Here is a 26097-nt window from a genome sequence, read left to right as displayed (position 1 = left end):
CCATGAATGGCCATAAACTTGGTGGCTTAAAACGACAGATATTTACTCCCTCACAGTTCTGGAGGCCACAATCAGAAATCAAGGCTGGGGTAGGGCTGTGCTCCCTCTTCCGGCTTCTGATGGCCCCCATCTTGTGGTAGCATACTCTGCTTTCTGCCTCTCTCTTTACTTGGCCTTCTTCCCTGTGTTTCTGTCTGATATGGTTTGGCTGTGTCCCCACTCAAATCTCATCTTAGGAGGAAGCTGGTGGGAGGTGGTTGAATCATGGGGCACGTGTCATGGTGTTCTTGTGATAGTGGGTGGGTGCCACAAGATCTGATGGTTTTAAAAATGAGAGTTTCACTGCACAAGCTCTCTTCTCTTGTCTGCTGCCATTTGAGATGTGCCTTTTACTTTCCGCCATGATTGTGAGGCCTCTCCAGCCACGTGGACCTATAAGTCTATTAAACGTCTTTCTTTTGTAAATTGCCCAGTCTCAGGTATGTCTTTATCAGCAGCATGAAAACAGCATGAAAACACTCCCTCTCATATTTCCCTTGGTTCTCCTCTTATAAAGATACCTGTCATGGGATTTAGAGTCCACTCAATCCAGGGTGTGATCTTATCTTGAGATCCTTTAATTATATCTGCAAAGATCTGTTTCCAAATAAGCTCACATTCTGAGGTTCTAGGTGGACATGAATTTTGGGGGATAAATATTCAAGCCACTACAATGATATATACAGAGCTTACAATAAAATATAAAGGTACCATCAAGTCAATTGTCTAAGCGGTAGCAGACGACCTCTTTAAAGACTCACACTAGCTATGAAGATCAGCTGCCTCACTGTGTAGCCTGCCGTCAGAGTGAACTTCAGCAAATATCTCAGCAGACCCTGACAGCGTCTTCGCTGACACCAGGAAAGATAAAAAGCAGAAATATAAAAGCCTGTCATCCATTTATTTCCATGTTCCTTGTATCTAAATGTTTCTTTCTCCCCTGCCCCATCTCTTTCCATATGACAGTTTAGCAGGCACTAAGGAGTGGAACAGTGTCACTCTCCCTATTATATTTATGAGCTGGTTAAAGAATAATAACTGTGGTATCTATCTTAATTTCCATTTTTAATATTTTGTCCTACTTTTGAAAAAAATGTCAAAAGAGTACTGTAATTCAAGTGCAAAGATAAGCACACATACTTAATACTGTTTTTTCAAGAGTCAGGGTTTCACTCAGTTGCCGAGGCTAGAGTACAGTGGTGTAATCAAGGCTTATTGCAGCCTCAAATTCCTGGGCTCAAGCCATCCTCCTGCCTCAGCCTCCTGAGTTGATACAACTACAGACATGTCCCACCAGCCTTGGCTATTTTTTTTTAAATTTTTGTAGAAACAAGGTCTCACTATCTCTACAGGATTGTGCCCAAACTTGCTTGTCTGGAACTGCTGGCCTCAAAAGTGATCCTCCTGCCTTGGCCTCCAAAGCACTGAGATTACAATTGTGAACAACTACACTCAGCTGCATACTTAATACTCCGGAAGGAGTTTTCTTGTTGTTGCGGTTTTTCTTGGTTTTAGGAGTGTTGGAAAGGGAGCTGTGTTGGAGTTTGGTATTACACATGCTGAGTGCAAAGCACACCTGGGGAAGCATGGAGGCCTCATTGAGGATGGGTGAAAACCAAATTTAGAATTTTTTCTTCTTAAATATTTTGAGCCTCATATTTGTAGCTTTTCATAAAAAGCTTCTTCACAGCCCTCATATGAATGACACAACCAAATACGAGAGTTGCTAGTTAAGAAGTTAGTAGTGAATATTTAAGGAGTAGCTTGGGGGTCCTGCAGACTTGGGTTTGAATAAGACCTTGGGCAGGTTGCTTAACCACACCTACCTCAGTTTCCCCACCTGTAAAGTGGAAAAATGTCTATAGTTCACGTTATTGTGAGGATTACATGAGACACTCAGCAGTGTGCTTTGCTGTGGACTAACCCCTGATCATGTTAGTTTTCAGAGTCTCAGTAGGCCCTAGAAGGAGGCAGGAGGTACCTGTGTCCCCACCTGATAGCCTTGAAGAAGTCAAAAGCACACACGGCTAGTGCTGCAGGGCTGGAGACAGGAACAGAAATCAAACGACTGCAAATCCCTATTAATTCCAGTGTCATTACATTCCTGGCAGAATAAGGTACTTCATAACATGTTTGTATTGTTCTCCCAAACTATAATCCAAGCAGAAAATTATGTTTGAGCTTTTTAAACCACCTGAACCATAAGAGAATTCATACCAGTTCTGAGTATAGGATTTCTATAATGTTGGGGAAATAACTACCCCCACAATCACAGGTAGAGCCACTGAAGGCAAACAGGCTGATGTTTAGAGTCCTCAACAAAAAGGCAAAGACTCAGTAACGTGATCTAAATCATGAACAGGCCAAATCTGCCCCTCTCCCTATCTTTAAAAATAAAGTTTTATTAGAACACAGCCATGTTCATTCATGTGTGTATTGCTGTGACAAAGACTTCATGGCTCACAAAGCCTGAACCATGTACTACTTTGCGCTTTACAGAAAATGTTTGCCAACCTCTGCTGTAACGGAAGACATATAATGGGGCAGCATTGAGGAGAACTTGAAAATATCTTAAAATGCCAAATGGCAGCTGGGCGTAGTGGCACATGCATAATCCCAGCACTTTGGGAGGCTAAGGGAGGCAGATCACGAGGTCAAGAGATCGAGAACATCCTGGACAATATGGTGAAACCCCGTCTCTATTAAAAAGACAAAAATTAATCAGTCACGGTGGTGCGCACCTATAATCCTAGCTACTCAGGAGGCTGAGGCACGAGAACTGCTTGAACTCGGAAAGTGGAGGTTGCGGTGAGCTGAGATGACACCACTCACTCCAGCCTGGGCAACAGAGTGAAACTCCATCTCAGAAAAAAAGAAAAAAATGCCAAACTGCATTCCTAGTATTCTCACTTAGTACTTTCAGTCTCAGGAAATAGGGGCGCTTTATTTTTCCATGAAGTAGTAGAGAGGCTAAATCCCCCAAAGTGAAATGAGCAGGAGGATCTTAAAGTTAGAAGGCGTTTCTCCCAAGACAGCCAGGGTGGGATCCTGACACTCGGCCACATTTGTCTCAGTGGCCTCAATAGCTTTTCCTCCCCCATGATGAAATTCCACACATCTATAGATAGGAAGGACTCACTTGGATTTTCTCTTCTTCCAGAGTTCGTGCTGGGCTAGATCCTTGCCCCAAATCCTCCTTTTCTGCCAGTTTCTTGCAGATGTTCTTAGTCTGCTGGTTATCTGGAGTCTGCAGATCATGGTACGGTGATTTTATTTTCAAGCTGTTGGTGAATTCTTCAGTGCGAGATTTTCTGAAGAAAGGCAAAAGTGAAATTCTCAAAAAACATTCTTCAACTGGAAGAGCTTTTCCAAAGCAGATGTCGACATTCACATTATGTGGAAAAAAAGCAACAGACACCACTTACTAAGTGCTTCTAACATGTTGGGCCCTGTGCTAGGTGCTGTAAAGACGTTAAATTCATCCTTAACACAATGCTATGAGGAAGACATTGTCATCCTCATTTTGTTATAGGAGCTCCAAGAAATTTTATAATTCATCCAAGACCACCTAGTAAGACAGCCAAGATCTGAACCCGGGTCTGCCCAACTCCTGGTTTAGAAGTTAACCTATTAGAACACACCATCTCCTTCTGATCAATCATTAAAAAATTCCTTTATGTTCATAAATCCACTGATAGTTTTAAAGTTACAGGCACTAGTGGGGAACATTCCCAGACCTTGAAAGTCCAATGCACCATCCATTGTGCCACAGAGCCTGCTTTGCATCCCTTGCCCTTGGGAACTGTACTGAGGTCCTCATATCTGTTCCAATTTCCACTTCACCATCTCAGAGTAAGGCTGTTAACATCACTGCCCAGACCCACTCTCCAGAGAAGGACACCCATAGCACCCCAGGTACCCAGCAGAGAAGCACCATCACCTGCCTCAGTTTCCCTCCAAGTTATCTTCCTACATCTCCAGTTGATGTCACTTCCCTATTGAAAAACTTCACTGTCCACAGAACATGGTCCAAACTCCTAAATCTGGCCTTCAAAGCAGTTTCCCAAGTGTATTCCAAATGCTCAGAATACCTTGTCATTCCCCCAAGAACCATCTGTAATCAAGTCTAGGGGTCTTGGTCTATGTCTACGTGGTTCATTGTGTTGTTCAGATCTTCTATCCTTGATGATTTTCTTGTCTGTTTAGTCCATCAGCTGCAGAGAGATGTGTTAACACCTTCCACTATGGTTGTAGCTTTATTTCTCAAAGTTCTATCATTTTCCTTTTATTCTTACAAAATACCCCTCATCTCTGGTAGTGCTGCTTGCCTGAAAATCTGTTGTTTAACACTAGTATAGCTAAATCAGATTTATTTTTATTAGTGTTCTCATGGTATATTTTTTCCATCCTTTTACTTTCAATCTTTCTATGTCATTATATGTAAAGTGCTCTTTTATAAAGACATGTGTAGTTTTTATCTAGTTTAATCATCATAGTCTTTTACTTGGAATATTTGATCCATTGATATTTAATGTAATTAATTACATAGTTGATTTTTGTCTATTATCTTACTTTTTTTGACCTACCTGTTTATGTTGCTTCTTGTGGATTTGGCAAGCATTTTTTTCTATTGCTGACAATGCACTCTAAAAAAATAAAAATAAATAAAAAAAGTGCTCTGCCTGCACTTTCTTTCCTGGCCTTCTGTAGCTGGAAAACCACTCCTTTCAAGGTCTGGTTCAGATTTCACCAATCAGAATGAGAGGTTCCCACCTATGCTTGGTAAACGCTCTGTTAATACCTTAGTTATAGCACAAATTGCAGCCTGCACTGGGTGCAGTGCATCTGCCTACTTCTCTCCCTAGACTGGAAGTTTCCTGTTCCTCTGAATTCCCAGTGCCTTGCACAGTGTATGCACCTAAAAAACCTGATTATCCAGCTGCCTGGATGTAAGTGATCTCCTTGGAAGGCCTGAAGCTTGCACAGTCACTGCATTTCTCACATATATTCCTGATACTCAGCTGCATCGGCCTGCATTGCTCTAACATGATTCTAGTACAGACACAGATGATCACTGGGAAACTCACACACTCATACAGACCAAAGCTGGAATCACAAGTGGGGGAATGAAGCAGCTGATTTGAACTTCCTGAGGTCTTTAGTGCTATCAAAGACTTTAGATCAAAAGTCTAAATCATCCTTGTAAAGAGATCCAAGAGGTCTTTAGACCAAAAGTCTAAATCAACCTTCCGAAGGGATCCAAAATGACTTTTGTGACCCTCCAACCCAACCCCACTCTCCCACCTGATACTGTGAGCAAGAGGCATGTTTGCAATGTTTTCTAAAGTCTGGGGTTTGGGGTCTTTAAGTCTCTGGTTGGTTTGAGGATCTCATACCTGAGCTCTTCTGCCTCCTGTTCTTCTTTTAGCCGGGCCCTCTCAGCAATAATTTCATTACAGAGCACATCATAGGGTTTATCTAGGTGGTGTTCACCCATCACCCAGACCCAGACTTCCTTATCTGCTCCCAGCTTCCAATGAACAGATTTGCCATTCTCTGCAAACAAATAAACAAAAAATTCAGATTGAACAAATATCTTCAGTTGTAGATTACTGTTTCCCACCACTAAAGTATTTAGGGTCTTTGAAAAAATATATATGTGTTAGATAAGGCAAAGAACTTCCAACTGCTCAGGAACATTTGTAGGTAGCGATGGTAGTGGTGGCAGTGAGAGGCAGCTTCACTGAAAATATTTGTTTTACAAATATTAGGGGTATCTTTGTTGCACATGCAAAAAACATTTTATAAATGAAGAAACTGAAATGGGAAGAAAGCATTCATTGTTTGCATTATCCTTTAGGGTAACAGACCTAGCACCTCACACCATAATCTCTTAAATCTAACAATCTCCCTGTAACCCAGAATTTTATAGCTGCTCAAGGGTGCGGCATTTATACTATGTTCACAGGATTCATTGGTGAACAGAAAGCAGGTTTTATTATTTTATTTTATTTGTATTTATTATTTTCCTTTAGAAATGACATCTTGCTCTGTCACTCAGGCTGGAGTACAGTGGTGAGATCATGGCTCCCTGTAGCCTCGAACTCTGGGGCTCAAGCAATCATCCCACTTCAGGCTCCCAAGTAGCTAGGACTACAGGCATGCACTACCAATCCCAGCTATTTTTTTACATTTTTTGTAGAGATGGGGTTTTGCTTTGTTGCCCAGGATGGTCTCAAACTTCTGGCTTCAAGCAATCCTCCCGCCTCAGATAAGGAGGCATTTTAGATTTAGACCAGCATGAGTTCAAATCCCAGCCTGCCACTTATAAGCTATGTGACTTGGACAGATTAAGCTCTTTAGACTCAATTTTTTCATATGCAAAATGGGAATACCAATATCTACTACCTAAGGTTGCTGTGAGTAGGCAGGCTACCCTGCCAAGTACTTCCACTAGTACCTGCCACATAATAGGAGTTCAACAGAGGTTAACTGCTATCATTGCTAGCCTATTATTTACTTATATGGCTACCTCTGAGATTCACACCAACCTGTGAGAAGATAATACAACCAGGTAGTATGATACTTGGTGAAGCTACTTAAATAACCCTTGTTTACAATTGGCCTCCCAGGTTAGATTACATCCTAGTGCTCCTGAAATGCGGCCACATGGGTCATGCCCCTTAAACTGGGGGCAGGAGGAGTGTACCTAGGAGAGGCCAACAGAGACCATCGCTGAGTCCGGCAGACCTACTCAGGGTGACTGTGGGCCAAGGCTGAACCTCTAGTCAAGACCCCAAACCAGCAGTGGTGCTGACTGTGTGGAACAGGGCATCTGGCTGGTGCATGTGCTGGGCCCTGTTTGACGAGTGAGACATCCACACTGAGACTCTGTCTTGTCCTCTTACACTAAGTCAAAGGAGGTTTCCAGTTAAGGTGTCTTCTGTCCAATGTATTGTTGACTTTCGTACTGTGGCCTTGGGATACATTACCAAAGCAGGCTGCTCAAAGCCAAGCTCATGCTTTCTTTTGACCCTTTCTACCCTTGTTGGTACAATGGACACTCTTGCAGTATAATCAAGTTCTAAATAGAGACACTGGGCAGAGGAAACAGACTCAGAGTCTGTACTACCAAATGATTCCAGGTTACTGTCTATACCAGTGGAGAAACAGCGAATGTGGCCTCCAGGTAAGGAGGGGAAGATCAATCCCACTGTGCCCAAATGGGGCTGGGCAGCAGTGCGAACTCTTGGCAAGCTCCTTCTCTGTTTGAGGTAATGCCAGATAGTTCATTGACTTTAGAAAGCTGTCATACCTCATAAAACTCCCTTTATTATACTCTCTCAGGGCAACTAATAATACTTTTATTATGTCAGTCTCTCAGCCTTCACCTAAGTAGCTCTCTGTTGGTTTTTTTTTTTGACAGCAGGAAGAAGATGCCCAGAAAGGATGGCAGGTGGCATTGTGCCAGGGGAAGAAAGAGGAAGAACAGAGGGATTCCAGCAGCTCAGCTGGAAAAGCCCAGAATAGCCTCCAGAGAGGCCACGGGCTGCAGGCAGGGGTGAAAACTCTTAGGGAAAGGGGGCATTGCTGCAGGTGGGGAGAAAAATCCTAGAACTGCATGTGAACAGTTCAGGCTTCAAAGCTAAACAGAGAAGACAGCAAAGTAGAGGAGCAGAGTTGAAAAAGTTTTAAAGGAGGGAACAGAGAGAACGTGGTGACCATAAAGAAATAGTGGCTCTTAGCAAGAAGACAGAGAATGAGATGTGAAATATCAGAGTCAGCAAGATTCTGAGAAACAGGCTCTTGACAGAGTGGCACTGACAATGGTCTCTGTGCTGACTCCTCGCCTCCAAGAGCTCTTCAATGAGGTCAGAGAGCAGGGATGCTGGAGGAGCTTCAAGTGGTTCCACGGAACTCCCGGAAGCTCTATGAGGAGGGGGAAGTTGTTCTAGTACAATGTGTTATCTGAGATACCCTCTGCTTCACACCAGATGAGGAATGACCCTCAAGGCTTTCATTGTAATTCATTTTACAAGGCAGAAAATGAGTTTTTGCTATTAGCAAGATGTAGAGCTACATGCTGCAGGTGATACAGGATGAAAGAGATGAAAGAGATGTGCCCATTCCCCTGCAAGTAACCTAGAGTCTAAAGAGAAGGAGCAAGACATTAGGTGACTTATTTAATGAATTTTCATCATATATCTACTATGTGTCAGGCACTGAAGTAGACATAGTGTATTAGTTCATTTTCACATTGCTGATAAAGACATACCCAAGATTGAGCAATTCACAAAAGAAAGAGGTTTAATTGGACTTAAAGTTCCATGGCTGGAGAAGCCTCATGATCATGGCAGAAGGCAAGGAGGAGCAAGTAATGCCTTACGTGGATGGCAGCAGGCAAACAAAGTGAGGAAGATGCAAAAGCGGAAACCCCTGATAAAACCATCAGATCTCATGAGATTTATTCTGTATCACAAGAACAGCATGGGGAAAACTGTCCCCATAATTTAATTATCTCTACCAGGTCCCTCCCACAACATGTGGGAATTATGGGAGTACAGTTCAAGTTGAGATGTGGGTGGGGACACAGAGCCAAACCATATCACACAGGTAAACACTTAGGACAAGACAGCCCAGTCCTTGTCTGCAGGAAACTAACATTCTAGTTGTGGGAAGCAGACATGGATACTTAACTAATTATAAAAGTATTAGAACTTGGAAATGTAGTAGGAGGGTTGCAAAAGGATGCTATGGGAATGCTTAGATAAAGGAACTAACCCCCTGGAAAGCCAAGGCAGCCTACATTATAACCACAGAGGATTTTCTACTAAGTCCAGTGAGGATGCAAGGGATGGAGAGATTGCTCTGGAAAGACAGAGGAGAAATAAGACAAGTTCTTTGTACTGAGTATGGAAGGATAGAAATGTAATTTAGACAGAGAGTGAGGGTGGCTTTGGCATTGCATGCAAAGAACAGCGTGGCCAAAGTACAGAGGAGGGAATCACCACCAGGGCCAAGAGGGGCGCCAGAAGTCACCTGCTTGTGTGTGGCACAGGCTGACCACACGCAGGGGAGCAGAGGGCCACATGACACAGAGTCCCACACACCTCGCTAAGGGACTGAAGTTAGGCTCTGTACTGTGGTTGAACCAGAAAGCTAGAGTAAAATCCCAGTTTTACCCCTGGCAGGTTATGAGGCCATGCATACATCAATTTCTGTCTCCAAGCCTGAGTTCCTTCTATAATAAATAGAGGTAAGAAAGTCGTACCTCACAGGCCTGCTCGGCGACAAATGCTCAGAATGTATTAGTTCCACATCCTTTATCTGAGTAGCCAATGAAGAACACATGAATATTCTGAGCAGGTGGTGCTAGGATCAGAAAGTAATTGAGGAAACTCTGCTGTGCATATCAGTGTGTAGGATGGACCAGGGTGGTATGTGATGGGTGTTCAGTCAGCATTTGGGGAAAGAATGGGGAGAGACTAGGGTTGAAAAGACCAGGAGTGAGGCAGTCAAGTCCTAAACAGAGCAGGCATAGGAAAAAGACAGTGTTCAAGAATATAGCCAGGTTCAGACTCCAGGATTCAAGGAAGGACTCAAAGATGATGTCAGAATCCTGAAACTCACTCACTGGGAGCACAGCAGGTGAGAGGCACAAATAGTGACAAGAAAATTAATTTGCTTAAGGAGTAACAAAAAAAGAGCTGTTCTCGAAGTGTAGACTACATTATTTTTATTTTTACTAGAAATCCATATGGGGACATTCAATGGACATCTGGAATCTAGAGAACTGGAGTCCAGAAGTGAGGCTGAGATCGGCCATGCAGACTTGGAAATGGCTCCACAGATGTCATTGAAGGCGCTGGTATAGATGAGCTGATAGAATGAAGCCAGGAAGAGAACCTTGGAAAAGCAGTTGCTTTACTCAGAGGGCAGAAGAAAGGGGAGGGAAGAGAGGTTCCTGATTAACAATAAACAAATGAAAAACATGGAGGATTCTGATTTCCCAAATAGCCAAACAGCGGAGGAGACCAGAGAATCAACACCAGGGCCTCCTATGAAGTACAGGGAACAGTGGTAGCAACGTTCATATTAAAGGGAGAAGGTCCTGCCATGTTGCCGACAGAGGAAAGGGACAGGGCAGTGTTAAGTCCTCCCTGCTGAGATGAAAAGGAGGATGGTGCAGACTGAGGAAGCGGTCAGGCAGCCTTGGACTTCAGAGACTCATTTGAGGGACACAGGTGGGGACAGGCTACAAAGGTGAGATGCAGGGGATGGTGAGAACTGGTGCCGACAAGTCAGTATGTTTACCATGAAGAAGAAAGGAGGATTCCGTCCTCAGTTCAGCAAGTATTTACTGAGTGTCCGCTACATTCCCGGCTCTGCTCCACAGGGCCAAAGGACAGAAAGAGCACTTGAAGAGCACAGATGGCTGAACGATTTCTTTAAATAGGAGAAACACAGGCAGGGAGTATATACCTGGGGTGTTGGAAGGGGCGAGAGTAAGGGTGTCAAGGATGACGCCCAGGAAATGATGGACAGAAGGAGGTGCAGGTGAAGAATAGTGTTAACAAGGAGGTGAGGAAAGGTCCAGTCTGGTAAGAGAAGTTGAAAATGGAGATACACAGAACCACATTTCTGCACGCAGGGTACCTCCTTAAGTGTGCTTCCTTAAGGTACATTTCAGGGAGCCTAATGGGGCATGCACATGTCTTTTCCTACTTGAGTACTGCGCAGGCATTCTGGATATTCTGTCTGCTTCACCTTGAAATTACACGCACTCTTTAATCAGAGGTGAGTGAGGGAGGTAGCTTTTTATAGCACTTCTGTTTAATTACAGGGTTTTTCTTCCCAGTCCTTGAATCATGTTTATACACTGCAGGGCTCTTCATGTTTGCTATCTTGGGGGTTTCTTGAAGAGTTTTTCTAAAACCAACTTTTCTGGGAAGGTGGGTCAGTCGTGCTCAGTACCACACCGCAAAGGACTACCAAGTAGAGATACAAGTCCACACTTCATTCTGCAGAGAAATCTCTCCTAAGGTCTGAGAGACTTTTCCCTGCGGGGCCTCCTATAACTAGGCAGTATTGAAAAACATTACATAAAAGTGGGGTGACAGATGTCCTTGGCAAGGAGATGGCCAGTCCTAGATTGCAGCAAGATGCCAGTCACAACACTGTTGTGTTTGATTCATTCCCAGGTGATGGGTTCAACAGGGGTGCCTGAGACGGGGCATCAGTGTGGATTAGCTCTTCAGGGGTGGTGAATGCCAGCCTTAGACTCAGCTAACATGGAGACCAAGGAGTAAGACTCAGCTTAGAGGAGTCAGTCCTTGGTCTGTACCCTGAGTGGATCCAATCTGAAGGACAATAATAGTAAAAGAAGTGTGTGTGAGAAGGGAGAGAGGCACGTGCACATGCTCTCACACACACACTACACACACCCATGTGACGTGGGGAGAGAGAGTGGAGAGGAAGTGAAGGCGAATCATGTACTTTATCCCCATGAACAGAAGACCAAGAACTGAGCCAACAGCAGCAAAAGAGAATTAACACCAGGGCCTCCTATGAAGTACAGGGAACAGTGGTAGCAACCTTCCATATTAAACGCCACAGGGTCTCATTGAGGCTGCTGGAAGCGAGGTGGCCACCAACACCAAGGCTGTTGCCATGCTGGCAGACTCCCAGAAACCACTGCCTTACTGTCCCAAGTGGATCTTTCTTCCCTCTGGCCTCCCCTCTAGGACAGCCCCATTACCCTCAACTGATCCAGAAACCAGAAGATGAATGCCTGGATGGAAGGGGCCACATCCCTTCTGACTGGTTGATGTCTGTGCCCTATCTGTCACTAAATATCATCTCAGGTGATTACTCACCTATTTTACAATGAGGAAGTTGCGGCTTAAGGAAGTTAAATACGTTACCCAAGATCACAGAGCTAGTGAACACTAAGACCAGAGTTCAAAACCGTTCTGCATGAGTGGTGGCAAAACCTGTTTAGGGCTGACTTGTTGCATATGGTCCAAACTGAAATGCTTTGGAGGGTGAAAATGGAGCCACTGAAAAGGGGCACTGGGGTAGCAACAATACACAGGACCCTGCTGGGCAAGTGGAGGTGTAAGGTCACCATCATGCTCTTTCCTGGCCCCACAGAGCAGTGGGGTGATGAAAAGACTAGGTCTGGCTGGGCACAGTGACTTACGCCTGTAATCCCAGCACTTTGGGAGGTGGAGGCAGGCAAATCACAAGGTCAGGAGATCGAGAGCATCATGGCTAATACAGTGAAACCCTGTCTCTACTAAAAATACAAAAAATTAGCCAGGTGTGGTGGCACATGCCTGTAGTCCCAGTTACTCAGGAGGCTGAGGCAGGAGAATCTCTTGAACCCGGGAGGCTGAAGTTGCAGTGAGCCATGATCACGCCACTGCAGTCCAGCCTGGCAACAGAGCAAGACTTGGTCAAGAAAGAAAAGAAAGGAAAAGAAAAGAAAAGAAAAAGAGAAGAGAAGGAGGAAAGAAGGAAGGAAGGAAGGAAGGAAGGAAGAAGGAAGGAAAGAAAAGAAAGAAAGAAAAGAAAGAAAGGAAGGAAAGAAAGAAAGAGAGAGAGAGAAAGGAAGGAAGGAAAAGAAAAGAAAGAAAGAGAAAGAAAGAAAGAGAGAAAGAAAGAAAGAAAGAAAAAGAAAGAAAAGAAAGAAAAGAAAAGAAAAGAAAAGAAAAGAAAAGAAAAGAAAGAAAGAAAGAAAGAAAGAAAGAAAGAAAGAAAGAGAAAAGGAAAAAGAAAAAAGAAATAAAGAAAAAAGTAAAGAAAAGGCTAGGTCTAGCCCTGAATTCATTTCAATGAAGGCCAAGGCCGATTCCTATCAGAACTTCCTGAAATTACCCAAACTGTTGCTTTCCCCGTGATTTCCTATGTTTGTTAGCATAGGTAACAATCCTGAAGTTATTAATACTGAAGTCAATTTTTAAACATTTAAATAAAATTTTCTGTTTGTTTAGAGACACGAGGACAGAAAGTTGCGGAGCCTGCACGGCACGACAACCTAGGGAAGGAGGGGGCGGTATAAAAATGAGAGAGCTTTCGCTGGAAAAGCAGATGGAAGAACTAGAAAATAGACAAGAGGAGAGCAGTGTAGCGTGTGGCTCAGGGAAGGCGAAAGGGCTCTGATGACGTTACCCAAAAAAGGTGTTCACCATGCAGCTAGGAAGCCAATCCCACTTAAATTATAAAGCCCAGAGTTGGGGGGATGGAGAAGTTGGGCTAAGGACCAGCAGTTCAGGATCGATTTGGAGTTGAACTGGACCTGAGTTCAAATTCTGACTCTACCACCGACTCATGCAAATTTTGTCTCTGTTTCCTTGTTTGTAACAATAAAGGGGGGAAAATCGACCTGACTGGATTCTCGTGAGGATTAAATGAAATCATAAATACAAAGCTTATGCTTGGCACATGCTAACAGACCAATATCTTGGTAGGGGGAAATTTCTATGAAATGGAACAGATGAAGCAAAATCCAAGGTGTCAGTGATTAGGCGGGTGGGTGAGGGTCAGGGAGAAACTGGGGTGGCTCCTGGAGTTCTGGTTTCGGCGACTGGGAACAGAGCAGTACCACTCATCATGATATAGAGTAAGAGTCAGGACCAGCAGATGCTGGAGAAAGCTGGAGTGATGCTGATGAATTGGGTTTTACGTCAAGCTTGCGGGGCTTGTGTGTCTTGTGAATGGAGGTGTTCACCAGGCAACTGACACTCAGGTGAGACAATCTGGGTTTGAGAGTCACTGGCATAAAGGTGATCTCACCTTTAAGGACGGAAGAGTTGTTCTAGGGGGCTGGGCACAGTGGCTCAAGCCTGTAATCCCAGTACTTTGGGAGTCTGAGGCAGTTGGATCACAAGGTCAGGAGTTCAAGACCAGCCTGGCCAAGATGGGGAAACCCTGTCTCTACTAAAAATACAAAAAATTAGCTGGGCATGGTGGCAAGTGCCCGTAATCCTAGCTAGTCCAGAGGCTCAAACAATTGCTTGAACCCAGGAGGTGGAGGTTGCAGAGAGCCGAGATCATGAGCTGAGATCATGTAACTGCACTCCAGCCTGTGCAACAGAGCCAGAATCTGTCTCCAAAAGAAAAAAAAAAAAAAAAAGAGTTGCCCTAGGGAAATAATATGAACTTCTACCTTATCCTAAGCCCTGTAAACTCCTAGGAGTCTTCGAATGAGCTTCAGGGAGTCTGTGAACATTGTGAGATTATACACAGAATGGTGTCTGAATGTGTTTTCCTAGCTCCAAGCTTTCAGTAAATTTTCAAAGGAGTCTATGAGCCCCCAGCCTCATTTCAAAATCACAAACCACCAAAGCAGTGTGAGGCACTCCCTGGGGAATACAGATATTTAAGGAATAGGCAGAGAAGAAAAAGAAACAGGAAGAGAGCAAGAGACTCATGAGTGAGTGGCAACTCTAAGAGAGAGACGCCAACAAGCATCTAGAGTCAGAGGCAGCTGAAGAATTGATCAAGATAAGAACTGAATCCAGCAGCTGATGCCCCTGTGCTGCTGGCCCTATTCCACGCAGTGAGTTCAAGAGGGAAAGGCAGGGAAGCAGACACTGTCAATGGCACAAACCAGTGGCCTTAACATTACTTCACAAAAAAGGAAAGAAGGCTTTGCATTAAGGATCAGCCCCCTGGGAACAATGAGAATGCAGCAAACGAAGCTGTATGAATCCAGGTCTGTTTCAAGGGCATAGCCCCTCTGGTACCACACATAGGAACGAGATCCCAGCCTATTGCATTAGGTTTCCATCAGCTTGATACAGATGCCATGAAACAAATGCTGGGAAACAAATTCTGCTAAGCCAAGGCGTCTTCTCTTTGTGTTACCCAATAAAATCACCCAAGAAGGCGGCCCCATGGCAGATTCCTGATGCAAGCACATGTTTTATATGAATGCAAGGCACCTTCAGACAAAAGTCACTGACATTAAGCTCCAGTGAAGCTCTATGTGTAGTTTATTTGTTAACAGTGCTGGCTTTGGGAGAATCAGATCCAGGATCTATTCCAACTGTCACTTACTGTTTGCCTTGGCCAAGTTAATGAATGTCCCTGAGCATGACTTTCCTCATCTGTAAAATGTGCATAGCAACACACACTTCAGGCTTGGCTGTGATTATTTAATGAGATAATATACTTAAGCTCATCACTCAGGGTCTGATACCCAGTTAAGCATATTGAATGCTGGCTGGTGCTACCATTATAGTCTAGACCAGCACTGTAGAAATGTGTGCCATGTCAATAAATATCACTTTTCTAGTAACCACGTTAAAAAATTCAAAAGGAGGCCAGGTGCGGTGGCTCACATCTATAATCCCAGCACTTTGGGAGGCCGAGGCTGGTGGGCCATCTGAGGCCCATCTGAGGTCAGCAGTTTGAGACCAGCCTGGCCAACATGGTGAAACCCCATCTTTACGAAAAATACAAAAATTAGTTGGGCGTGGTGGTGCACACCTGTAATCCCAGCTACTCGAGAGGCTGAGGCAGGAGAATCACTTGAATTCAGGAGGCAGTGGTTGAAGTGAGCTGAGATCACACCACTGCACTCCAACCCAGGTGACAGAACAAGAGATTATGTCTCAAATAAATAAATAAATAAATAAAAATAAAAATAAAATCTAAAGGAACAGGTGAAATTAATTTAAATATTTTACTTTACCCAAGATATACAAAATATTATCAGTTCAATATATAAGGAGTATACAATTATTAATGTGGCATTTTCTGTTCCTTCTACCAAGTCTTTGAAATCTGAGAGTTTACATGCCTATAATCCCAGCACTTTGGGAGGCAGAGGCAGGTAGATCACGTGAGGTCAGGAGTTTGAGACCAGGCTGGCCAACATGGTGAAATGCCATCTCTACTAAAAATACAAACATTAGCTGGGCATGATGGCAGGTGCTTATAATCCCAGTTACTCACTCAGGAGGCTGAGGCAGGAGAATCACCTGGAACTGGGAGGCAGAGGTTGCAGTGAGTTGAGATCGCACCACTGCACTGCAGCCTGGATGACAGAGTGAGGCTCTGTCTCAAAAAAAAAAAAAAAAAAAAAAAAAAAAGTAAACAAGTTCCTATGATGTACAACACACAACCATTTTAGTGATGCTCCCTAAACACTCAGCACAGGGGTCTGTGTATTTATAGGGAAACATGACCAGATGACAATGAAAGAACTTCTAAGTCATAAGCTAGAGGGTGTCAAGGAATGACAGGGGTGGAATATGATGTTTTTAATAAAATGAACAACCTTCAAAGCCACCATGTGGCTAAGCACTACTAAGGAAAAGCAGCACTTAGCCCAGGACTAGCCAGAAAGGCAGGACGGGGGAGGCAGGAAGCACAGGCTTTCAGGGAGCAGATGTGCAAGTGACCTCTCAACCCACAAGGGTCACAGGCTTAGCAGGTCTGCAGCACAGATAAACACCACTGGCAGCACCAGCCATGACATTGCTTTGGGCAGTCTATGGCCGTATCTTCAAAGACAGAGCAAAGATGAAAGAGAAGTTATGCGATTTTAGTGGGAGTGGAGGAAACTTTGCCTTTTCTGTAGTCAGAAGAGGAACCAATTTAATACAAAATATATTTTTCCAAGTTTTCAATTTAAGGGGGTAAACAATGTGATGTGAGATATTGACAGAACTTTCACCATATATACTCGCATACTTTTCTCATGATCATTTGACTAGCAAAGTTAATATAGGGTTTCTGAGACGTAGATCCAAAACTCTACAAATAAAAAATTTAAGCAAAGAAAGTGAAATTATTGTCTTAAGTCATCACAAGGAGACCAATTCAGCAAACACAAGAAACTCAAAGTCTAACAGAATCTGGGCCATTGACTCTAGTGGCAGGAACCCCTTGGCTGCCAGTTCCCAAGGTCACCCTGTTACACTCATGTATGTTAGGTTCACAATGAACATGGTGCCCAGAAGAGGCCCAAAATTATATCTGAAAAACTCTGACTAGAGAATCCAAGGAGATGCATAAACCAGTCCAGAAAGACAAGCGTTATGATTCAGTTTGGCCATGTTATTTGTTGGAGGAAAAGTGATATTTTGGATTGTGCAGAATAATGCAAAATCCAACAGAACTGGGCATCAGCTGGTGGTGTAACTTGCGTATATTAGTCAACGTATCTAAGTTTCACGGCCAGGTGTGGGGCTCAGGTCTGTAATCTTAACATTTTGGGAGGCTGAGGTGGGTGGATCACTTGATGTCTGGAGTTCAAGACCAGCCTGGCCAACATGATGGAACCCTGTCTCTACTAAAAATACAAAATTAGCTGGGTGTGGCAGCATATGCCTGCAATCCCAGCTACTCGGGAGCCTGAGGCAGGATAATTGCTTGAATCCAGGAGACAGAGGTTGCACTGAGCCGAGATTGCACCACTACACTCCAGCCAGGGCAACACAGTGAGACTCGATCTCAAAAAAGCAAACAAACAAAAACCGAACTTCTCTAAGTTTCATCATTTATAAAATAGGACTGTCAACGCTGACTTTGCAGAAGTTTGCTGAAGGTTAGGCATTATGTATGTAAAAGTGCTTCATGTAGTGTCTGAAACAGTAGGTGCTTCATAAATAGTTGTATTAATCATAACAAGAGTAAATGATCTATTGATGTTTATTTCCTTATCATGATAAAGACATCATTGGAAAGAAGTTTTAATAAAAGTCAGTAAAACTAAAGGACACTACACAACTTCCTTTTTGAATCTGGGTATATATCAGGCATGCAAATGAGATTCATTTTCTCAGTCTTTGAAACCCTATGTGATTTTATGAAATTTTATTCTCCTGGTTTAATGAAACATGAAAGAGATTGGTCTCGGAGGCCTCTGCAAGTGACCTTGAAAAGTGTGCTGTGTTTTCACAACTTATGTATTCACCCATGACAAATTTTGCATGTGAACAGCAGGGCGGAGTTGTGGGCGTAGTGAGAACGGAGTGAGAGGGGTAGACAATGTGTGTTTTTCTATATCTATATGTGTATGTGTTTTAAGTTTGGTTTTTTTTTTTTTTTTTGGAGACAGGATCTATCTCTGTCACTCAGGGTGGAGCACAGAGGCATGATTTCGGCTCAGCACAGCCTCAACCTCCTGAGCTCAAGCAATTATCCTACCTCGGCCTCCCAACTAGTTGGGACTATAGGCTCGCACCACCATGCCCAGCTAATTTTTAATTTTTCCTAAAGACAGGGTCTCACTATATTGCCCAGGCTGGTCAGAACTCCTGGACTCAAGTGATCCTCTCACCTCCGCCTCCTATATTGCTGCAATGACAGGCATGAGCCACTCCCTACACCTGATCTACTTTAAGTCTTAATGTACAAAGATTTCCTTCCCCATGGCCTCAAAAGAGCCCTCTCAAACTACCAGAGATTCCTTTGGTAATGAGGAAAGGATTACATCTGAACAGCAGGGCCAGGGCATGGGAGTAGTGAGAATGGAGTAAGGAGGGTAGGCAATGTGTGTTTTTCTGTATGTATGTGTATATGCTTTAAGTCTTTTTTTTTTTTTTTTTTTTTTTTCTTTTTGAGACAGGGTCTTGCTCTCTCACCTAGGGCAAAATAATCCAATAGAACTGAGCATTGGTGGTGTAACCTTGCATATGTGCATATGAAAAACTCATTCACACTAAAAAAAAATAGTATTATGATTTTTTTTCCTTTTAGCAGTTCCTTCCATTTTAAGAGGGGGTGTTCCCTAAAATAATACCTCAAAGAAAAATCTCTTGAGGTCTAAAAAATGCAAACACAATTGCTATAAATATATTGATACAAGAACTTTGTGTTCTGGTAGTGGAGCATTAGGTATCAGTAACAAAAAAAAAGATAGAAACCTTTCTTAATACCCCTCAAATCAAACCCCATAGGTGACTTTTTACTACAGCTTCAGGTCAGTCTGGTTTCAAGTAAGAGATTTCCTTATAGCTATGCAACTCCATGGTGAATGCTATGTGTATGTGTAGACTTCAAGTGGATATACTGCACTATTAGATTCTCAATAACATTTAGGATTCATCTGCCAAACTGGGACTTGCACCTGCTTTGCTTGTGACTAGTGTGAAATTGTCAAGGCAAGCCAGGAGCTATTCTACCAACACATTCACAGAAGAAACGTGGCTAAGTTTACCTTTCTTTGGTCTGTGTTTCGCTGGCAGGGACTCCTTTCTTTCCATTGCTGCTTCTCTTTCTTTCCATCGTCGGATCTGTTCCTCTCTCATCTTGAAGAACAGGATCTGTTTCTGTTCTTCGCTGAGCTCTGCCAGTAGATCAGGATCTATGTACATTTCCGACAATATCTGTTTCAGCATCTTTGCAGTTCCGGAGTCTGTTATACCTGTGGCAAAAGTTCCTGAAACTGGCCTCCAGGTGTGCCTCCACCTGTCCTGGCACTTGGGCGTGTCCACGAACTTTCCCAAACGGCTCACGATCCTGGCTGACTGGGACAATAATTCAGCAAACTGGCTCCTGAGACCTGGCACCAAATGTCCTGTCCAAAATGCTGTTCAATGAACCTGCAAAGAGAAAGAGCCCTAATTCAGGCAGTGTGTTAAAATGTGTGGACACTGGCTAGGACAGGTTTTAAAAGAAAAGCTTGGAGGAAATACGGTATCACTTTCCATTTCAGGGGGAAAAGAGAAGAAGAAAACCTGAGGCACGCTTTGTTAAGAGTTTGTATAACCTCTATCCTGTAATTTCTAAAGATACTTTATCAAAAAACAAAACAAAACAAACCCTAACTTTATACAGGCCAATCTCAAGGAAATAAAAAAGTTCACAGAGGTTTGTCTCGCTCCCAACTAAGCAAATACATTATTATCCCAGAGCCTAACAAACCACCAACTGTGTGGCTGAAAAAAGAAAGAAAAGAAAAGGTCACAGGAAGAAATTAAAAGGCTCTTTGCAAAGTACCTATTTCAAAAGAAAATACCATTTTTGAGATATCGCAGAGTAACTTACCCCAAACCAAACCCAAATAGAGCCATACTCAAGGAAGAAAAAGGAAAAAATCTAAATTAGACCATTAGGCAACTTCCGTAATTTCTTTAAAACATAGCACTAAATAAACACTAAATAAATTTTGTACTTTCATCTTCACAAAAGAATAATGTAATTCCCAGACAACCTACTAGGGCCATGAAAATCAGGGCAGGTGCAAGACAGAACATTCATCTACACACTGGAAGGTCACCAAGTTTTAGGTGTGCTTTTTCCAGATAATCTAGTTCAATAAAATCTAAATTGACAGACATGAAGAGGTCATTAGGCTTATAACAAAGGATCCTTGAATTATATGAGTTTACTATATGGTTCCTTGAAAGAGAAGCTATAAATTGAGCATGCACAGTGGCTTCCCAGAGGTTCTCCTGGGGATGGAAATCCTACTGAGCTTTCATTCTGCTTTCCACATTTCTATTTGGTTGGCTTAAAACTATTACCAAACTGTCATACTGTTTTTTTTCTTTCTCTCTCCCATTTTTTAAAAAATACTTTCTAAGTCTCACAAACCATCATACTTTTGTAATGAGAAGAAAACTATGTAAATATTTCCATTCTGGAAAACAAAAGACTTTGGATTTCATATAGTAAGATTAAAACAAACAAACAAAAAAACTTAGTACAACTTTTTCGGAGTCACCTGTGTTCTAAGAAATTGACCAATAATTTGGCACTTATAATAACACCTCAATAATCTTACCACTTTGCCACATGCTCTCAAATATCTTGTTTCCCCATATTATGTTCAAACACTTTTAAACTTCAGACAAGTCACTTAGCCACATTGTGGCTATAGTAGTGTTGGTTTCTCTTATTTCCTTTACCTGTCATTGATACGGCTAGATGTGTAATGTTCCTCTCACCACCTGGGAGCCTCCTTCAGCTTCCCCTCTTCCCCCTATTCCTTGCAAAGTTGTTTCTTGACTTAACACCAGTCTTTTGAGACAAGCACACTCAATAGCCAGGCTATCCCAGAGCAGCGTGGATACACAGCACTTAGATTCGCTGACTATTCATTGTGAAGCCAGAGCCTTGATGAAATTACAACTATCCCTACCGACTACAACCGATAATCTCGGCAGCATTCAACTACCAGAATCCAAATGGAACCAAATATTAAGAGAAAAAATGTTAGCGGATTAAAAGTCATGTCACACCCCTCCCAGGTCCCCTTGTCAACTTTGTATTTTGCATTAAGATACCCTCAAAGGCTTGAATGACCAAAAAAATGAATGTCTTGTAATGATTTCTTGCCTTTTTGTTTCTAGCAGCTTCTCAAAGGGTGGAGCCAATGAAATCCACAGGCTCTGAGATAAAGTGGTAAGAAACCAAGGGGAATGGCTCCTTGACATTCCAGTAAATATCCCTATGTTGCAATGGTTGACTTTTGCAGAAATCAAGCACGGCAGAAAATGAACAGTTCAGTAAGGTTTGAGACTTCTGCTCTGTTTCCCATTTTGATTACAGTGAATTCAAGGGGTGGGCAGAACCTAAAATCTAAAACTCTTAACATGCCAAAGTCACATTCTTCCTCTCTCCCCGACCCGTTGCATATTCCTGATAACACAGCTAACAATTCTTGTACCAGGCACCATCTTTGTTCTTTTTTTTTTTTTGAGATGGAGTTTCACTCTAGTTGCTGCTCAGGCTGGAGTGCAATGGCACCTCTTGGCTCACCGCAACCTCTGCCTCCCGGGTTCAAGCAATTTTCCTGCCTCAGCCTCCCAAGTAGCTATGACTACAGGCATACACCACCATGCCCGACTAATTTTGTATTTTTAGTAAAGATGGGGGTTTCTCCATGTTTGTCAAGTTGGTCTTGAACTCCTGACCTCAGGTGATCCGCCTGCATCAGCCTCCCAAAGTGCTGGGATTACACACATGAGCCACTTCATCCTCACAATGACCCTTTGAGTCCAGTCCATCACTATGCCCATTTTACAGATTAGGAAGACAGAGCACAGGTCAGCAGCTGGTAAGTGTCAGAGCTGGGCAGTTCAGCTGTAAGTCAGTTTCACTATAATCCACAACACAGAGGCCTTTTTTTGTGAGTTTGTGTGCCCAGAATCAGAACAGCAGGATGTGGTGCCATGTATGAAATTTCAGAATGAAAGTCAGCAAATTCCTGCAGCCCCAGAAATGCTGAACTGATGGTACTAGACACAGGGCAGAAGCCTGCTCTTGGTCAATTGCAGCTAAGCTTAGGGGAAGCCAGGCATTGAACACACCCCAGCCAGGAAGGACAGCAAGGAACTGAATGCCACAGTAGCCCAGGTGTGGACACTGTTTACCCATTTATCCGCCAGACACTTAGTCCTCTCCACTTCCTTTTGCACTTAGTCATCCACTTCGTCTCCACAATTTCCCCTTCCAAACAAACACTAAGAACAGCGCAAACAGCACAGCACACGGGCAAGGAGGTTCACGGCAACTCTGTGATGAAATGCTCATATTATTTCCATTTTATGTTGTTTTGCCTTTTATAGCAAATGTGGTTTTCTAACATTCAAGTTAACTAGTTCATCTTGAAGGAAAGACACTGGCTTCCTTGTGCCTCCAAGAATACTTGGGGGACCCAGCCGACAACTCTCTGTGGTCAGGCTGTTGACGATGTGGCTATTCTGCGGCTGCTGAATGGTGCTGGTGTAAATTACCTCTCCCCCTCACCCCCTAACTTCCATCCCCTAATCCCCACCCCAAGCCTTTCTCAGACCCTAACTCAAGCTCAGCACAGTGTATCCAAGACACTCAGAGAAAATTCAGCCTCAATTCCCAGCTCTGCCTCTAATGAGCAGCACGACTCTAGGCTGTCACCTCACCTTCTTGGGACTCAGTTTCCTCATCTGTGAAATGAGGGCCAGTTCAGTCTGTGACTCCTCATAATATGTGGTTTGTGTGACATAATCCACTGTGAAGTGAAAGAGCCTGGTAGAGCCAGGGTAGAAGAAATAGAAATGAGGAAATTAACTAACCAGGTTTTCCCATTTTCACTCGCTGAAAAGGACAAATAATCATTGCTGATACTGACTCAGATTCAAAGGACTTTCCCATAATATATCAAGTGCAGCAAACCTCCAGTTATTCAAGATCCAATAAAGGAAAGGCTCAGCTAACAAAAAACCATTCTTAAGAGAAAGATAAGCAACAAGCCCACACCTGCTATTTATTCTGAACACCAATTGCTCAAGGGTGAGAGAATCAGCTGTTTTCCATGATACCATAGATTTGGCCTGATGCCACCTTCACACTGTTCTACAATACAACTGTCTTTTGGATAACTCTGATGCCTCAACAAAATAAAAAGTTTAAAAGGCCTGAGATACAGCCTAAATCATAAAAAGAGTAGGCCAGGCACAGTGGCTCCACCTGTAATCCCAACACTTTGGGAGGTGGAGGTGGGTGGATTGCTTGAGCGTAGGAGTTTGAGACCAGCTTGGGTAACATGGCAAAACCCTGTCTCTACACAAAATATAAAAAGTAGCCAGGTGTGGTGGCCCGCACCTATAGTCCCAGCTACTTGGGAGACTGAAGTGGGAGGATTGCTTGAGCTGCAGAGTTTGGGGCTTCAGTGAGCTGAGATCATACACTGCACTGCAACCTAGGTGACAGAACGAGACCCTGTCTCAAAAATTAAAAATATTAGATCTCTGCAAAAGTATTGCAGTTTTTATGGCCAAAAAAAAAAGTAACTCTGTTTTTTGCCATAAAAAAACTGCAATTTACAACCAGGCACAGTGGCTCACGCCTGTAATCCCAGCACTTTGGGAGGCCGAGGCAGGCAGATCACAAAGTCTGGAATTCAAGACCAGCTGGCCCCATCTCTACTAAACATCCAAAAATTAGCCAGGCGTGGTGGCACCTGCCTGTAATCCCAGCTACTTGGGAGGCTGAGGCAGGAGAATTGCTTGAACCTGGACCCTGGGGGCGGAGGCTGCAGTGAGTCAAGATCACGCCATCGCATTCCAGACTGGGCTAAAAAGGGCAAGACTCCGTCTCAAAAACAAACAACAAACAAAAACAAAACAACAACAATGAAAAAACGCAATTACTTTTGCAACGGCCTAATAAAATAAAAAATAACTAAAAGTATTGTAGTACCGACAATGTAACTATAACATTAACAATAGTTTGAATTCTAATTCCTTTAAAACAGCCATCTCTGTGGTCCAACTTTATTTTCTTATTCAAACTTTATCTTATTCATCTACCAGCAAAAGGGCTGTTTTTAACCATGAAACAAATTACCAGAGATGACAGCAATTTGGCAAGTTTTGCAAATATATACTATTCTTCAGAAACTTGAGTTTACTGTACACACAGATTTAGTATACCTAGAAAATTCCACTCATGCCAAATCTATGCCCCTGAATACTTTACACTTATCTATTCACAATCTAAAAATAATGGCACCCAAGTCGTTGTTTCTATTAAAACAGCAATCAAACAAAAGCCTTTTTCGGCAATGAGGAGCATCTGTCTGAAAGGGGGAGGTTCCATGCTTGCTGCTTCTCTAAGCTTCCTGTGAAGCTTAGAGACAACTCAGAAAATCTACAAACTGTGGCTTCTCCCGGGGCCCGCGTGACCTCCGAGTCCAGCAGTGGGCACCAGGTCTGGGTCTGAGCCCCAGGGAGGCGGCGCTGCACGTGCCTCCGAGCGCGCCCGGACCCCACGTGGGGGCGCCCCTGGGTGCCGGCACGCAGGGAACGCGCTGCAGGGGTGCTGTGCCGGCTGCCACCGTTTCCCGGGACTTCCCTTTTGGAAGATCTCCGGGCGCAGGACGGGGCTGTGCTCCTGCTAGGAATCTAGAAACTCCAGGCCAGCCCGGATCCTCTCGGGGCCTGCAATCCACTCGGGTGGTAGCACGCGCCGCGAGTCCTCGCCTGATCCCAGAACTTCCCCAAGTCTCCTCAGCCCCGGCAGACTCTCCCCCTAGGAGCTCACCCCGCTACCCCCTGCAAGTCCCGGGGCCCCGGGTACCACCACTCACCCAGCCAGCGGCTACAGACACCGGACACCGGACACCGGACACCCGCCGCGGCCGCGCTAGGCGCTCAGCCCCGCACCTGAGCCCGCCCCGCGCGCCGTGGAGGGGTGGAGGCGGGGTGAGTCTTCCGCCCGCCCGCTCTGGGCCCTGCGCCTCCCAGGTACCCCTGCAAGCCCGGAGGAAATTCCCTTCCCCCAACTCCAAACCCATGCACCCTCTCCCCAAAGCCTCTCCCCACCCCCAGCACCTACCAGTGCTGGGCGCGCCTAGGCAAGGTGGCCCGGTCGCCCGCCACATCCACTTGACTGCCAGAAGCCGTCGGGGAAGGGAGGGAGGGAAACGCAGAGGCGCCCCGAGCGGCGCAGGCGGGCTGGGCAAACACTCAGGCCGCGACGCCAAACAGCTCCCGCAGCCGGCCCGCCCGCGCCGCCCTGCCGCGCCCACATGCTAGGGTGACTGACGGGGCGCGATCGCGGCCCCACCCGGGCGCTTGGAGGCTCTCCAGGGTCACTTGTCCGCGAGACTGCGTGGCCTGCGCATCTTGGGCCGCCTGGCCCTCGCGCTGTCCTCCAACTGCTGTGGTCCTCTCCTCTCTTACTTCAGGGGACTGGGATCTGCAGTCTGATCTCTTGGAGACTTCGGGACTTAGATTAAATCAGCAGGCCTGGCCGTTTCCCCGTTTCAGAGTTCTGAGTTCCTTGCGAGGTGGAGGTTAGGAGGGTGCCCTGGCCCCACTTGTTAACTCTGCTTGGGTGCTTCAGGCCAAGCCGGCTCTAGAGCTTACTTTTTTTTTTCTTTTGTTGACATTAGGTAAATGATCAAACTCTCTGGCACTTGTGGTTCAGGTGTGGCTTTGTAGGGCAAGATGAAGGAGAAAGGCTGGAAAGAAGGATACGGCAGTAAACATAGACGGGGGAGAAAATGGAAGAAAACTGGAGGGAAAGTCAAGATGTTGATAGGAGCTTTGTGGATTGCAGCAAGAACAGGTTGGGGTGGTGCCTCAAGACATCAGGGAGGAGCTGGCAGTCCAC

General features: G+C 44.3%; 1 protein-coding gene across 2 annotated transcripts in view; it reads right to left on the bottom strand.

Moving 5' to 3' along the window:
• SH2D4A (SH2 domain containing 4A) overlaps nucleotides 1-25809 on the bottom strand; it is a 91230-nt gene extending 65421 nt beyond the window's left edge. Inside the window, exons 1-4 of one of the 2 annotated variants that reach the window (XM_032288375.1) lie at nucleotides 25318-25809; nucleotides 19214-19598; nucleotides 5436-5595; nucleotides 3179-3350 (exon numbers count right to left, since the gene is read on the bottom strand). In XM_032288375.1, coding sequence (XP_032144266.1) covers nucleotides 3179-3350; nucleotides 5436-5595; nucleotides 19214-19394 — 513 coding nt within the window. In that variant the 5' untranslated portion in view covers nucleotides 19395-19598; nucleotides 25318-25809. Of the gene's footprint in view, nucleotides 1-3178; nucleotides 3351-5435; nucleotides 5596-19213; nucleotides 19599-25069; nucleotides 25162-25317 lie in introns of those variants that run through there. The other variant, XM_032288376.1, reaches the window with a different exon arrangement.
• Nucleotides 25810-26097: the final 288 nt, after the last annotated feature.

This window comes from Sapajus apella, unplaced genomic scaffold (assembly GCF_009761245.1).
Source record: "Sapajus apella isolate SASKATOON/1434 unplaced genomic scaffold, GSC_monkey_1.0 scaffold21, whole genome shotgun sequence".
NCBI classification, from domain to species: domain Eukaryota; kingdom Metazoa; phylum Chordata; class Mammalia; order Primates; family Cebidae; genus Sapajus; species Sapajus apella.
Note: the sequence above shows the minus strand (reverse complement) of the source record. Positions and strands in the feature narration are given on the sequence as shown.